Here is a 13,392-nt window from a genome sequence, read left to right on the forward strand (position 1 = left end):
CACCATGCTACAATCACATGCACATGCACTCCGCCGACAGCAGGCCACCAGCCACACCAGTCTCGTTTCGAGTCAACCCTCTCAACTCCTCACGACTACCAACACTCCTCTTTTCATTTCTTGTATCTGCTTATCCTCGGTTTCGCCTAGCGCGCTTTGGCCTACTTCTCTCATCTCACTTGTACTTCGGATACCCACACTGCTCTTGCTTTCTGCGCGCGCAAATACATGCCCCGGCGACGGGTACATTTGCGCACTCATTTCGGCCGCGGCGTTCTCACGTAAAAAAGGACAGGGAGTACTTCAGGCGAACACAAAGAGGGCAAGGGCAACCTGCGTTTACTTCGGCATCTGTTCTGATTCATTAAGATTTCTTGGCGTTGGGCTGCCACGCAGCGACAGCGCAAAACGTTGGTGCGTCAACAGCACAGGCGCATCCTCTTTTTCTTGCTCGCTTGTTGCTATGACTTATGAATGACTCAAGGGAGTACGTGTTCTAGAAGCTAGTTTGTTACAAATTTTATATATTTACAAACAATTACGTTTGCGTTGCGCATTTACTCGTTCCCAGTGTTCCAAGCATTCCAAGGTTCCATCTGCTCATTGTGAAAAAGCCATATGCCACACTTGTGCATAACGGTACGAATCTGTGCCACACTTCCGTGCCACACTTCCGCTCAGATGCAGGTGCTGGAAAACAAAAGGTACTCCGCACAGTAGTCTAGACTCTGTGTCTTTGGTACCAACGCGTCACCGCTGCTTCGAAGCCACGCTATTATCGATATCCACCCGCACATGCGGGCATGCACACTAGGTGCATCATGACACCCTTTCACTCACCGCCAAGCTATGCAAGTGTATACTGATACACCGCATATTCCGCTCCGCCCGGATAGCCGTTTTCTCCCAAGCGAGCATGGTAAAAAAAAAATGGACGCCTGATTCTTGTGGCCAATCTTTTTTACCGTCGGTAAAGGATGCGTTTCTCACCGAGTAAGGTGCTCGACACCCTGGAAGCTTTGTTAAGATGCGCATGGGTAATTTCCCAAAGTTTCTTCTTGGGCCAAAATCTGGGTTGCGCCACAAGTAACGTCTTGCAGATCTCCAGATGTCGGAGAACTCCATAAACTGTAAAGAGTGTGAAGGGAGATAAACTTACCCAAGAAAAGAGGAACATCAAGCATACCAAGCTTACGATCAGCATGCTTGACTTTTTCGTGATGCAGGGCGATCGATGGTTTGCCTGCTGAGCTGCATCATCATGCTTTGTAGATCTGTTACTCACAGCAGTACTTGCTGTCTTTCTGGAGGATGCCGCTTCGATATCTGGTACACTTGGTAATCCTGTAACTTCCCCTCTCGCCGAACACCTATGTCGCACATGTCAGTCAGAATTGGGCTGTGACAGTCAGCAGAGACGAAGCGATATCGCTAAAGAGCCCTCCTACCACACGTCTAATCCGTTGCAACGGCAATACAGACTGCACGAGGATTAACAGACATACGTCTATTGCACACACACACACACACAGGGTCAATGTGATAGCCGGCACGTCAACGTCACACATTAACAAGCCTTCAGCATCACAACATAAGCTTCGCACCAGTGTTTCGAAACAAGTAATTTCGCAGATAAAGCAATTGAGGCCGAGAGATCGTCTCAAATGGAAAGTTCCATCAATGCACATCATTCTCGCCGAGTGAATGGTTTACAGCAGGGGATGATGTCAGCTGAGCCCTAATCGGCTGGTAAACAAAGTTCGGCATCAACGGGGACATGACCGTCATAACGCTCGGTGCGACGGAGAACCGCAGGTGATTAAACACAGCGATCGCAACATATCGCTGGAAGGATGGGTTGCTAGTGTAATCCGGTGTGGTTTGCGATATTGGGACGGTGAGTCTAGTGTTGAGTGTGCAGTCGCTATGGGCAGGAAAGCTTCCTGGTAGCAACAGGGTTACATTGAACTCTTAGTGTACATCAGTCTTCTCCTACATCAACTGCTTAGTGAAGTAACCGAAGCACCTTGACCAGGTCCGCTGTGACACCCATGGCAGTGACTTCGCCGCCGGCACCCGCTCCCTGGATGATGAGTGGGTTGTCGCCGTATCGCTTCGTGTAGAATGCGATGATGTTGTCGCTTCCTTTGAGTGCTGCAATCGGATGGCTTGTGTTGAACTTCTCCAAGCCGACCTTGACCTTGTTGTTTGGCACGTCCACGCTTCCTACAAAGCGGATGACTTTGCCCTCCTTCTCTGCCTCGGCCTTCAGCTTTTCCATTTGGTCGTCGTACTGTGGGAGCTTCTCAAGGAACTCGTCGCCGGACGAGCAGGACTCGAGCTCTTTGGGAATGAGAGACTGTACGGGGAAGGAAGTTGGTGATTCGACCTTCAGGCCAGCGAGACGAGCGAGGATGGTGAGTTTGCGGGCGACGTCTAAACCGTTCAAATCGTCACGGGCGTCGGGTTCTGTGTAACCCTTTTCTTTGGCTGATGTGACTTCGGCTGAGAACTTTCCGCCTCCGCCACCGAGAGGCTGGAAGGAGTTGAAGAGGAAACTCATGGTTCCGCTGAAAACACCCTCAATCTTTGTGACTTCGTCTCCAGTCTCGACCAGATCCTTCAGTGTGGAGATGACAGGTAGTCCTGCGCCGACTGATGACTCGTGGAAGACGTAGCCGCCAGCACCATTTCCGTTGCTCGCAGCGTCGAAGATCTGCGTCCACAGCCCATAGCTGCCAGAGAAAGCCTTCTTGTTTGGTGTTACAATGCTAATACCCTTCTTGAGGAAATTGGGGTAACTGTCGGCAACATCCTGGTTGCTGGTATTATCCACCAATACCACCTTACCAGGCGCTTTCTGTAGGTATTCGCAGAGTTGAGGGAGAGGCAATGTGGGATTGGAGGTGTTCTGAAGCTCAGACTCCCAGTTGGAGAGGGATTTGTAGTCGGCGTGGTAGACAGCTTTCTTGGAGGTGCTGAGCCAGATGAGGGATAGATAGTAGGGTGACGAGGGTGACTGGGAGAGGCGTTTGGAGAGGGCGGACAGTTGGGAGAGGAAGGCTTTGCCCACGCCACCAGCACCTGTAGTTCTTAGTCTTGCATATGCGAATAAGGGGACTGTTGCGCGTACCGATAACGGCGATGAATACTTGACGAGGCAGAGGCATGCTTGTGTTGGTGTGGTCAATTGGATATATCAGTTTTTTTTACTGAGGTCGTCAAGTTTGTGTAAACTTTGGGAAGACGAGGAGAGGATATTCAGACTTGAAAGGAGAAAGACGGGTTGACTTCTGCGGAACCGCCAATTCGCACAGCTTCGCCGTGGGGTCAAGAAAACAATTGGTGGGGTAGCTCAGTGTGACGCAACAAGCTCAGAGCTCCGACGCCGACATCGCCTCGCCGCGTCTCAGCCCTACGCGCGCTGCACTACGCGACCGGGACCAGCCAAACCCACTTTCACCTTCAACCCCCACCATGTCCTCCAAAGACGCGCATCTATACGGCGCTCGACCGAAAGGGCGTGCAAAGGCGAAGGAAATCTCCAGCTCCAGCAGCCTCGCCTTCTCCTCGACCCTCTCCAACCTCATCAAGAACTCTTCCACCGAGTCGAACAAGCCCACCGCAGGCCGCGCACGACCGCAGAAGGAGGACATCTTCAAGATTCACAACAAGAATGTCAAAAAGCGCGCACTGAAGGATCTGGAAGATACCGATTTCACACAGAAGCATCGCGGGCGGACGACCGAGGAGAAAGGCGAAGATGAAGTCGCGTGGAAGCGCACAAAGCGGCGCATGGAAGAGAAAGCACGTTTGTACGACGCCTTGAAGCGTGGCGACGTAGAAGACATTGACGACAGATACGGCGTCGACTTTGACCGTAAATGGGCTGAGCAGCAAGAAAAGGGCGAGGCAGAACACACTACATCGTCAGAATCAGAAGAGGACGAAGAGGACGAACTCGTAGAATACACGGACGAGTTCGGGCGCACACGAAAGGGCACGCGTGCAGAAGCTGCTCGCGAAGAGCGTCGAAAGCGTACTCTTGCAGCCGACGAACCCGACCGCTTCACCGCACGACCCAACATGCCAACCAACATAATCTTCGGCGACACCGTACAGACGCACGCCTTCAACCCCGATGAGACTATCGCCCAGCAAATGGCCGATCTAGCCGCCAAGCGCGACAAGGAACTCACACCGCCACCTGAGGTACACTTTGACGGCAGAGCCGAGGTAAGGCAACGCGGAATGGGCTTCTTCCATTTCTCCACGGATGAGGAGGAACGACAAGAGCAGATGAGCCGGATTGAGAAGGAAAGGGAAGAGACGGAACGCGTGAGGCGAGAACGCAAAGAGGCTGTCGAAAAGAGGAAGGCCATGGTTAGAGATAAGAAGAGGGCTATACAGGAGAAGAGAAGCAAAGGACAGGCAGAAAGGTTCCTAGAAGAACTGGGCCAAGAGCTGTTTAAAGATGGAGAGGGTGATACGGAACCCAAGTCCAATATCGCAGATGAGGAGAAGGAAGCCACATGATTCGACGTCTTGCTATCTAACTTTCCATACGATGATACCCCAATACGAAGCATATCTCCCTGTTCGACTACACCTTTCAAGGCGAGCTTATGTAACGCTATTATTCAACAACCCGCTATCACCACTTGTCGCCTTGCCGATCATAGTAAGGTGTAGCAAAAAAAGGTATGTTATGATCGTTGGCAAAAACATACAACAGCGGGGATTCGCTAGTGGTCACCCACCTAACTACTAATCCGCCGGTACACTGCTTGTATATGGCTGAGCGGACGGGAAGCCTAATTTTCAGTGTCCTATGGTCGTATGTGACATAAAGGACTAATTGCACCATTATATACATATCGTGAATCGAGTCGCACTTGACCAACGATCTACAAATCCCCTCACCAACTCATCCGCAGGTAGTAGTTCGACCAATTTGCCTCTGTATCCGCCTCGCTCTACTTCTCTATACCTCTTACAACACTATTCTAGTTAACCTGCCATTTCCCCTCTTCAGCTATCTTAACCTATTTCCTTAGCACACACCTTAGCTATACATCCTGCGCTATAATAAAGTAGTCAAATCCTAGCTAGTACAGTTCTGTGCTTTTTAGTTCTGTATTAATCGCACTTTTATATCCTACCCTTCCTACGTCCTCGCTAATTAGTGCTCTGTTGCTTATTTAAGCGAATGCGTTAAGGCTAAGGGTGAATAGAAGGACAATCTTACTACTATCTTCGAACAGATGAGTGCTATAGGAATTAGTTTCTGTAAGATAGAGACCGGCCGGGTAGGATGCGGGACCTAACAGCTGGGATCTAGAATAGTAACCTTACGTTTGCTGTAGTATCTAGGTCCAATGGTGATATTTGATTATATCAAGGCCGTAGTCCTTCGTCCCAAGCCACGAACGTCTGGTGTTGATAGTCAGGCATACATTTCACCTTTTCCGGCGGTGAAGTCTCCCAGTTGATTTTGATATCATCCCCTTCGTTCGCAACATGCTTAGACGGGTATCCTTTCAGAGCCTTGATCTTCTTTGCGGCCTCGTCACTATATTCTACGTTGACGCTCGGAACTACGGCAATCTTGCCGTAACCATTGAACCACATGTCCTTGGCGAACAACTTCGGCTCGCCTTGAAAACATTCACCCTCCTTGCGAGCCCGGAATCTGATCTTCTTCTCCATGAGAGGCTTCGCGGTGAAGGCTGTCACACCATTCCAGCACGCAAAGACCTGGAAAGGTTTTGAATTAGACCAGCGCGCATGGGCTTTTTGATCGTTCCAGAAAAGATTCCAAGCAGAGTCCCAGCTTCCGTCTTCGGGAATGTTGAAGAACAGATCGCCTGTCATGCCACGCGCGATCCAGACATCGTAAAACGTTGGATTGTCGCCAACGTATGTCCAGTCCATAGCACATGTTTGATCCGCCCCTTGGAACTCGCGTTGATGGATTAACTCTAGGAGATCTTCCATACATAGAGCCACGTCGTTGGAGAATATCACTGTAGTATCCTCGTCGTACTGTTCTGGATGTGCGATAAGATCCTTTAGGGCCAGATTGCGGAGCTTTGCAAGACCTTCGATGCGATCTTTACCTTTGGCCATCGGGTTGATATCGCTCGACTGGAAGTAGTACCTGATTCCTAGAAGCTGCATGCTTGCGCGAAGCTGATCGAGTACTTCGAAGGTGCCATCATTTGATCTTCCTTCGACTACGGAAAGTACGCAGTTCTGTGGCCCAAGGAAGTACATGGTTTCTACAATAGAACCAATCAACCGCGGAAGGAGATGAACACATTGATGAAGATCAAGGGCAAAGAAGTATTTAGGATGTTGCGCGTGTTGAAGTGATCCAGATGAATTTCCTAGATAAGCATATCGATCGAGATCTGGCTGTGGGCCTAAATGTAGGTGTACAAAGTCAGTATATGTCTCACATGTGGTTCTTACATAGAAGTTACGTACATTCAAGACGCGGAAAGGTCGAATCCGATGGGTTCAGGATGGCGTGAATGTATGGTGGCGTTTGTGCGATAAGAGTCACATTGCCTTTCTCTGATGGAGTGACTGGCGGAGCAGCTGCAGGCACGTCACTCGGCTTCGATCCTAATCATCAACTTCAGAATACATCCAACTAATACAACGGGAAGTAGAGGCTACACACCTGTTGAGGATGGACTGAGTATTCCAGTGACGATGGGCTTGATTTGCGATAAACTATAATCGTAATGGAAGAACCCAAACCCAGCTATAAGTAGGAAGACAACAGCGAGCAGCGCGATCGCCTGGAACAGAGATCGCATGCTCCTTGGTGGCGCCATTAGAAAGGAGCGATGACAGGGAAAGAACAGAAAGTAAAGCAGAAGATCCCAGATGGATGAAATATTTTTTGAAGGATGGTACCTACATGCTGCAAGTCATAGGTAAACGAGCATAAACAGGCGCGACTGCGCCGCTTCCTGCAGCCTGCCCTGGTGGATGATTGAGGCAGGTTCGCACGCACCGTTCCGCGGGACACGGTAGCCAATCACGCAGGTTACATATCACCTAAGCGCCCAACCAACGCGCACAAAATAGCTACTTCACACGATAAAGCCGCTGGATAGCATATCACACTGCTAACTAATACAGGAATCAACGCAGAAAGCTGATTGTACCTCTTCGCGCGTCTAGATGCCCATTGTGCCTGAGAGGCGTTGCTCCTTTCTCTCTGGAGTCGCCTCAGGTTCCCACGAGCATGTTACGATAACCTGTAATTACCGCCCCATGAAACTGTGGCTGCATATAAGCAGTACATACCATAGCCAGGATCAGGCTCCTACCTACAGCGAATATGCGCCACGCTCAGGAGTTGCCATAAACTGCATGTATTTTGGTGTCGCAGCTACATAGGTACTCCCGTCTTTTGCTTCTAGTCTTTAACTGCTCAACGCGTCTTCATCCGTTTCAGCACTCGTTCAAAGAATGTTCAATTTCTTAGTCTTGCTTTTGATCACTTGGAGCTCTTTGGAGCTGGTCTCCTCAAGTCCTGCCACGGTTCGCAGCCGGTTCGCACCAGTATCGCCGCATGCGACACAGCCAGCAGCTCATATTCACGAACGGCTCCGTGAACGGCAAGCCTTCGCACCTATCACTACCTGTGGATACATCGATGGCAATCCTCAGAGTCCTCGAACAGCCGACCCTGGCTACGGATGTCGTGTGGATACCGCAAATGGTTTATGGGGATTTTGTCCAACGAGCGTTATATCTGCCAAAGACTGTGGTTTAGCTGGCTTATGCGTTGACAACCATTCCTGCACGACGGGGTGTGGAAGACTTCTTGATCGGGCGGACATCACTACATTTACATGGTTGGTTGCTCCGTTGCTTCCCGAATAGCGGAAAGTACTCTTCTAACTAGATAGCGATTCCAAACAATTTTGTTCTACAGCACTCTTAATCAACGGCCCTGACCAATCATTCGAGTACATTGCCTGCGGAGAAACGGCGGCTGTCGACAGTCTTTTCGCAGTTCCGAATACCGTAAAGGCAACGACAACATCCGCTTCCAGTACTGAAAGCAGCGCTTCTTTGGCTACTTCAAACCCACCACCAGCAACGACAGCTACGCAAAGCTCAACCCTCCTGGTATCAAACGGCAGTATCCTTCCATCATCAATATCTAGCTCGACACCTGCGCCTTCCGAACAGAAGTCAACAAATATTGGGCCCATAGTGGGCGGAGTCATCGGAGGGCTTACAGTGATATGTTTAACCATTCTCGGTATCTTACTCATTCGAAGGAAGCGTGGCACTGCGGAGAAGGTGGCACAGTCCCCAGGGTACACATATAATCGCTCGAGCGACTTCGCAGAACTGAGTACGGACAGCTCAACACACATGCAGAAGGGATACCATTGGGATAGCAATCATGGACCAGTTGAGATGTATGGGCATCATGTAAACATGGAACCTGTCGAGCTTCCAGGGAAGATACAATCTGCACATCCCTGATAGAGACCAAAGGAAGGGCTCAAGAGAGGGCGGTTGAGCGAGCTGTGGTGTGGTAACAACATTGGATATTGAGGTGGAACTTTTAATTCGACACAGATCTAATACGAACAACGCGACCTCCAAGATCTGCTCGAGAAAATTAATAATATCGTTTCAAAATCGCCGCTAGCATTGCATCAATGATTATCGCCGTCGCACCGCCAGAGTAAGCAAGTCTCTACGCTAGGAGCCATGACGTACTATCTTCGGTTATATGTGCTTCCAAGCTCTGGAGGTTATTTCCAAACTCAAACAGTCTTCTCCAAAACGTCACCACTCAGCCCGCAAAATCACCTGGAACACTGCACTTGGCCAGGCATTCCGCGATGCTAAATACCCTGTCTTGACCCACCAAAAGGTCACGTTTGCCTCTTCTTCACTTCCCTAGTGTATCTGGCCGCGCACCTATGTCGTCTCTCAGTACCAGCCGATCGAAGATCTTGAGCCATTCGAGCGTGATGCTGCTGGAGATTACTACCCGGTCCGGGTTGGTGATAAGTTTTGTTCGTCTCGTTGTCCCATTGTACACAAACTAGGCCACGGAGCTTCTGCAACTATATGGCTAGAGTATGACAAACGTCTAACAAGGTGTGTTGCAATCAAGTTCTGTATATATCCTTGAGCGACTTTAGGGGATCCTCCCAGCCAGAAATGTAGGTAAGACAATCTTATTGTACTCCCTTAATGTCAAAATCTGCATGCCCGAGGGTAGATTAAAAAAGTATTTGCATGTGGTAAAAAATGCCTGCATATTCGGCTTGCTATACAATATCGTAGTTGCATAGTTTATCAGTCTCTCTCGGACCGTGTCACGCTTCTGCATGTCTGACATGTACCACTCTTCAACTTTGCAAACTCCTCTGGATGATTGGTAATGAATGCGAGTCTCTGAATTGTCTTGCCGTCGTCGTGGTACTCCATTACTGCCGCCAGACGTCCGGCATCACATCGCTTCGCTCCAGGCAGATATGCCTTCTAGAACTTCTTCTTTGGCTCTTCCAAGTAGTCAACATAGTCCTTGTAGGCTTTCCGCTCCACAACAAGAAGTACGTGCGCAGTGTATCTACTCAGACATATATGGGTGAATGCCTGCTAATATAATCGTAAAAGTTTAGGGACAGTGTCAAAGGCATCATCCCTATCATAGTCTTCCTGTCCAATCGCCTCGGAAAGACATCCATCAGGAACATAACCGTCGTCCGAACGTTGGCCATATTAAAGCCGAGTTCGACGAGCAGACTTGACATACTCTCGTCAGACATGTAATTCGCAGTAGAATATGATAGATGCACCGAGCTTGTTGGATCGAACGTGGGGTAAGAGTAAATGACCATCAAAGGATCCTCAAACGACCCCATAGGCTTGACGAAATAGTCAGGTCTCATGTCCAGTCCAACCGGCAGGATATCAGGAAGTGACACATCCACCTCCCCTTGCATTGCTTCTTTCCGTAGAGCGTTCATGGCAGGGTTCGTGGTTGCGCATGTTGTTGGTGCGTCGGATACCATCGGGAGGTATAGAGGCGGGACAGACCTTGTATGTGTCTGTATAGAGTGGAGGAAAGCTGAGATCTCTGGAGACGAAGGGAATAGCGCGGGAATGTGCTGAGTGACAAGCTGTAGGAGGGAACTGTTCGTGACCCTGCGAAGATTACTCTGGATGGAAAGGGTCTTACCATAGCCTGCTCAATGTGACTAGCCCAGCAGCTTAAGTAGTGGGGCTGGAGGTGTTCTCAGGTCGACGAAGTCGACCCCACAATCACCTCTTGGAGATATTTTAGTGAAAACATGGTGCAGTAAGGTATAATATGCGAACTGGAGATACATATCTCCCATTCACAAACACTCTAGTATCTACAAAACCACCGTCTTCGCATCTCGAGCAAAAGCAGACTCGCTAAATTTGACAAGATAAAAACAACGCCTGCAAAATGCAAAGTTACTCCCACCCTTCGTCACAGCATGCCAAAACCTTTTTTCGAAAACCGCCCAGAAAAAAGGTTTCCTACTAAGGCCAGGCTAGCACCTGGGTCTAAAAAAGTCATTTGAACATGGACACGGCAAGCTCCGGTCCTCCTGAAAGGGGGTAATCGTTGAAGAAGCGAAAGGACATATGGTAGCAAATGGAATCTTCGTGACGTAAAATGATGCAATACAGACAAAGAAAAGGTTCCTCCGAATGCCGAAGGGACACATAAGCGGTGGAGGTTGGTATCAACTTGTGGCCATGAGAGAGGGGTATCTGGTTTTGTTGGGAAGTCGCGAGCTCGATGTGATGTAAGCGTCCCAACCTCTTATCTGAATTGTATAGTAGATGGAGGTGGAGGCGTGGATAGGAGCGCGATGCCGATAGTGATGAGAGCAATCATGAGTCACAGGATGCTGCATGCGTTGCCCGAGGACCTGTCAATGTATTGTCAGCTACAATCTCGGAAATGAACACACAATGAATGTATCTATCATAGGTGACGTGTAAGCTTCAAGCCACTTATGCATGTCTCTTTCGTCATAATGATTAGCGCACAAGGCGTGATGTACCTCTCTCCGCATGGACCATGCTGCACGACGACGGGACGATCGCCGTTAAGCTCGTGTCACGCAAGGCGTATGCGTATGCTAGGTTCATGGGACCGGGATCTGATGTGATGTAGATGCAAGATATGGGCAATAAAGAAAATGTGTGCTCACCATCGTTGTCCGCGGATCCTTCCAATCCAAGAGTACACAATCTTGAGGCGCTCGCGGACCCGTTCTGTCTGCAAAAGCACGTATTTTTCCTCTTCCACAATTGGTACTACAGAAGCGAACCAATACGGAAACGTTGCAGGGTCCTCGGGTGGTTCGCCGTAAACTTGGATGATGCGCTCGCGAAGCCAGGGCGCACTAGCTTCTCTCATTTCTCGCACAAATGCTGTGCAGCTGTCGAGTAATTGTTGCGTGGACAACGTCTCGATCGCAATTTCTGCGGGGAGTTGGGTTTGAGGATGGTCGCGGAAGAATGCTTCCGCGTAATCCCGCGCCATGGTGGTTTCGCGCTGCTCCAGAATAGCTTCTTCGGCAAGGGAAACATCTTCAACACGCTCGATGCGGCTGACGTTGTACCCATCAAGCAAGCCATGAGCCCTCACCTTGAAGCGACCGATGCCACGTGTTTCAATAAAGCTACGCCCGTCGCGCAGTAGCTCATAATTGACAATCTCAAGTAGCGTTCCGTACTCCAGGAATGGGGTCGAACCAAGATCGCCTTGAGGGGCGTGTGTGCGATTGTACATGACCATACCAAATTGTCTGCTACCTTCAATGACGCGTCGCATCATCAGTCGATAGCGGGGCTCAAAGACATGAAGGAATGTCGGCATAGAGGGTAGCGACAATGTGCAGATGAAGAGTGGGACGTTCAACACGTTGTCCCCCGCTTGCTCTTCCGCCTTGAGAGCATCAGCACGAGCACTTACCAGATCTGGGCAAAGTCCATTCAACAGAGAATTGAGTATGACATTGCTAGATTGGTTCTGCAGAGAAGCAGGAACATGCAGCCCTCTTCGACAGAATGGACAAATGCTACTGTGGTCCATAACGCGAGCGAGGCAACGACGGCAGAATGTATGGCCACATGATGTTGTTGTTGGGTCCAGCATCAGATTGTAACAGACAAGGCAGTCTAACTCTTTGTGTGTTACGTCGCGCAAGCGTTCCAGCAGCGTGATGTCAAGATGCTCGTAATCGTCCCCGCTTGGCGATAATGACTGGTAGTGGACTTCGGAAGTGTACCGAAGTTTTCCCATTTCAGCCATGGTAAATGTGGACACGAGGCGTCCTCCATGCAGTTCCTCCTCATGTCCATGGTAGCTAAGCTTTTCCTTCTCTTTCTCGTCCACGGGTGAATCTTCATGCTGGGGTACCTCGATCAGCAGCGTCGGAGTATTTTCCGCAGATGGCCTGTGCTCAATTATCTCGGCCTTTATCAAGTCCATCAATTTGGTCAACGTCACGTCGACAGAACACTCAGCAGAAGCATGTTCGGCCCCGCAGCCCATTAAGGGACACGAGATGCCCATAAGGCGATCTGGTGTGTTTGGATATGATATGTTGGTACGAGGCTGTGGAGTAGGCAGACAGCCGCGGCAGACGGTGTGACCGCAAGGTAATGTGACCGGGGCACTCAGAGGTTTCGAGCATCGCGGGCACTGGACCAGACGGACCATCTGTCGGGCATCACGGTGGGCATCCAGGGCTACAGCCTCCGAAGCCTCTGCCAAGCGCTCATCGTCGCACATGAAGGCCTGTGCAGGGACCTGAGGCTTAAAGGAATGCTCAACGCTTTGGACGATAGAGCACCCTTTTGTCCGTTGGCGATTCATGTAGATCCTCTGTGTTGTGCAATGGCTCCAGCAGCCATGTACAGTCGCAGGCCCGACGGTGGGGTCAGGTTGTGGTTTTGGTCGGTCGTAAAGTGGGTGCGCACTGCAGGTGTGCAGGGCTGGACAAGGAAGGGGGGGTGGTTGTCGAGTCGAGCAGCGAGGTTGCGTATCTCGAAGATAGTTAAACCTTCAGAATAGGCAAGAATATGCTCAAACGTTTTCACGGAACACTTGATTCTTCCGGAAGCTGGGACGAGGGCGGATCAGCAACGCGCGTGCTGATGCAGGGACGGGTGACGACGGAGACTGCCGAAGAGAGATAATATTATCTTGGGCAGACAATGTCAGGATTTATACAAGCACGCGGGGTGGCAATATGAGAGAGGTCGCGGAGTGGGAAGAGATGGTGGAGTCTAGCAGTAGAGCGCAGAGCGGACGGGGATCATGTTCAAGAGAGAACAACTTGAAGTGGT

General features: G+C 50.1%; 4 protein-coding genes across 4 annotated transcripts; 1 reads left to right on the forward strand and 3 right to left on the reverse strand.

Moving 5' to 3' along the window:
- Window positions 1–2,005: 2,005 nt before the first annotated feature.
- ALTATR162_LOCUS1853 (uncharacterized protein) lies at window positions 2,006–3,170 on the reverse strand (the record flags this gene model as incomplete). Its single annotated transcript, XM_043309453.1, has 2 exons — window positions 2,006–3,084; window positions 3,134–3,170. The coding sequence occupies 2 exons, from the start codon at window positions 3,168–3,170 to the stop codon at window positions 2,006–2,008; spliced, it is 1,116 nt and encodes a 371-aa protein (XP_043165388.1).
- A 307-nt stretch (window positions 3,171–3,477) lies between these two features.
- ALTATR162_LOCUS1854 (uncharacterized protein) lies at window positions 3,478–4,536 on the forward strand (the record flags this gene model as incomplete). The annotated part of the gene is made up of 1 exon (XM_043309454.1): window positions 3,478–4,536. One exon carries the CDS (start codon window positions 3,478–3,480, stop codon window positions 4,534–4,536), a length of 1,059 nt encoding a protein of 352 aa, XP_043165389.1.
- Window positions 4,537–5,178: 642 nt separating this feature from the next.
- ALTATR162_LOCUS1855 (uncharacterized protein) lies at window positions 5,179–6,276 on the reverse strand (the record flags this gene model as incomplete). Its single annotated transcript, XM_043309455.1, has 3 exons — window positions 5,179–5,190; window positions 5,249–5,271; window positions 5,457–6,276. The coding sequence occupies 3 exons, from the start codon at window positions 6,274–6,276 to the stop codon at window positions 5,179–5,181; spliced, it is 855 nt and encodes a 284-aa protein (XP_043165390.1).
- Window positions 6,277–11,242: 4,966 nt separating this feature from the next.
- ALTATR162_LOCUS1856 (uncharacterized protein) lies at window positions 11,243–12,595 on the reverse strand (the record flags this gene model as incomplete). The annotated part of the gene is made up of 1 exon (XM_043309456.1): window positions 11,243–12,595. The coding sequence occupies one exon, from the start codon at window positions 12,593–12,595 to the stop codon at window positions 11,243–11,245; it is 1,353 nt and encodes a 450-aa protein (XP_043165391.1).
- Between the last annotated feature and the right edge of the window lie 797 nt (window positions 12,596–13,392).

This window comes from Alternaria atra (assembly GCF_907166805.1).
Source record: "Alternaria atra isolate CS162 genome assembly, contig: 21, whole genome shotgun sequence".
Taxonomy (NCBI): Eukaryota; Fungi; Ascomycota; class Dothideomycetes; order Pleosporales; family Pleosporaceae; genus Alternaria; species Alternaria atra.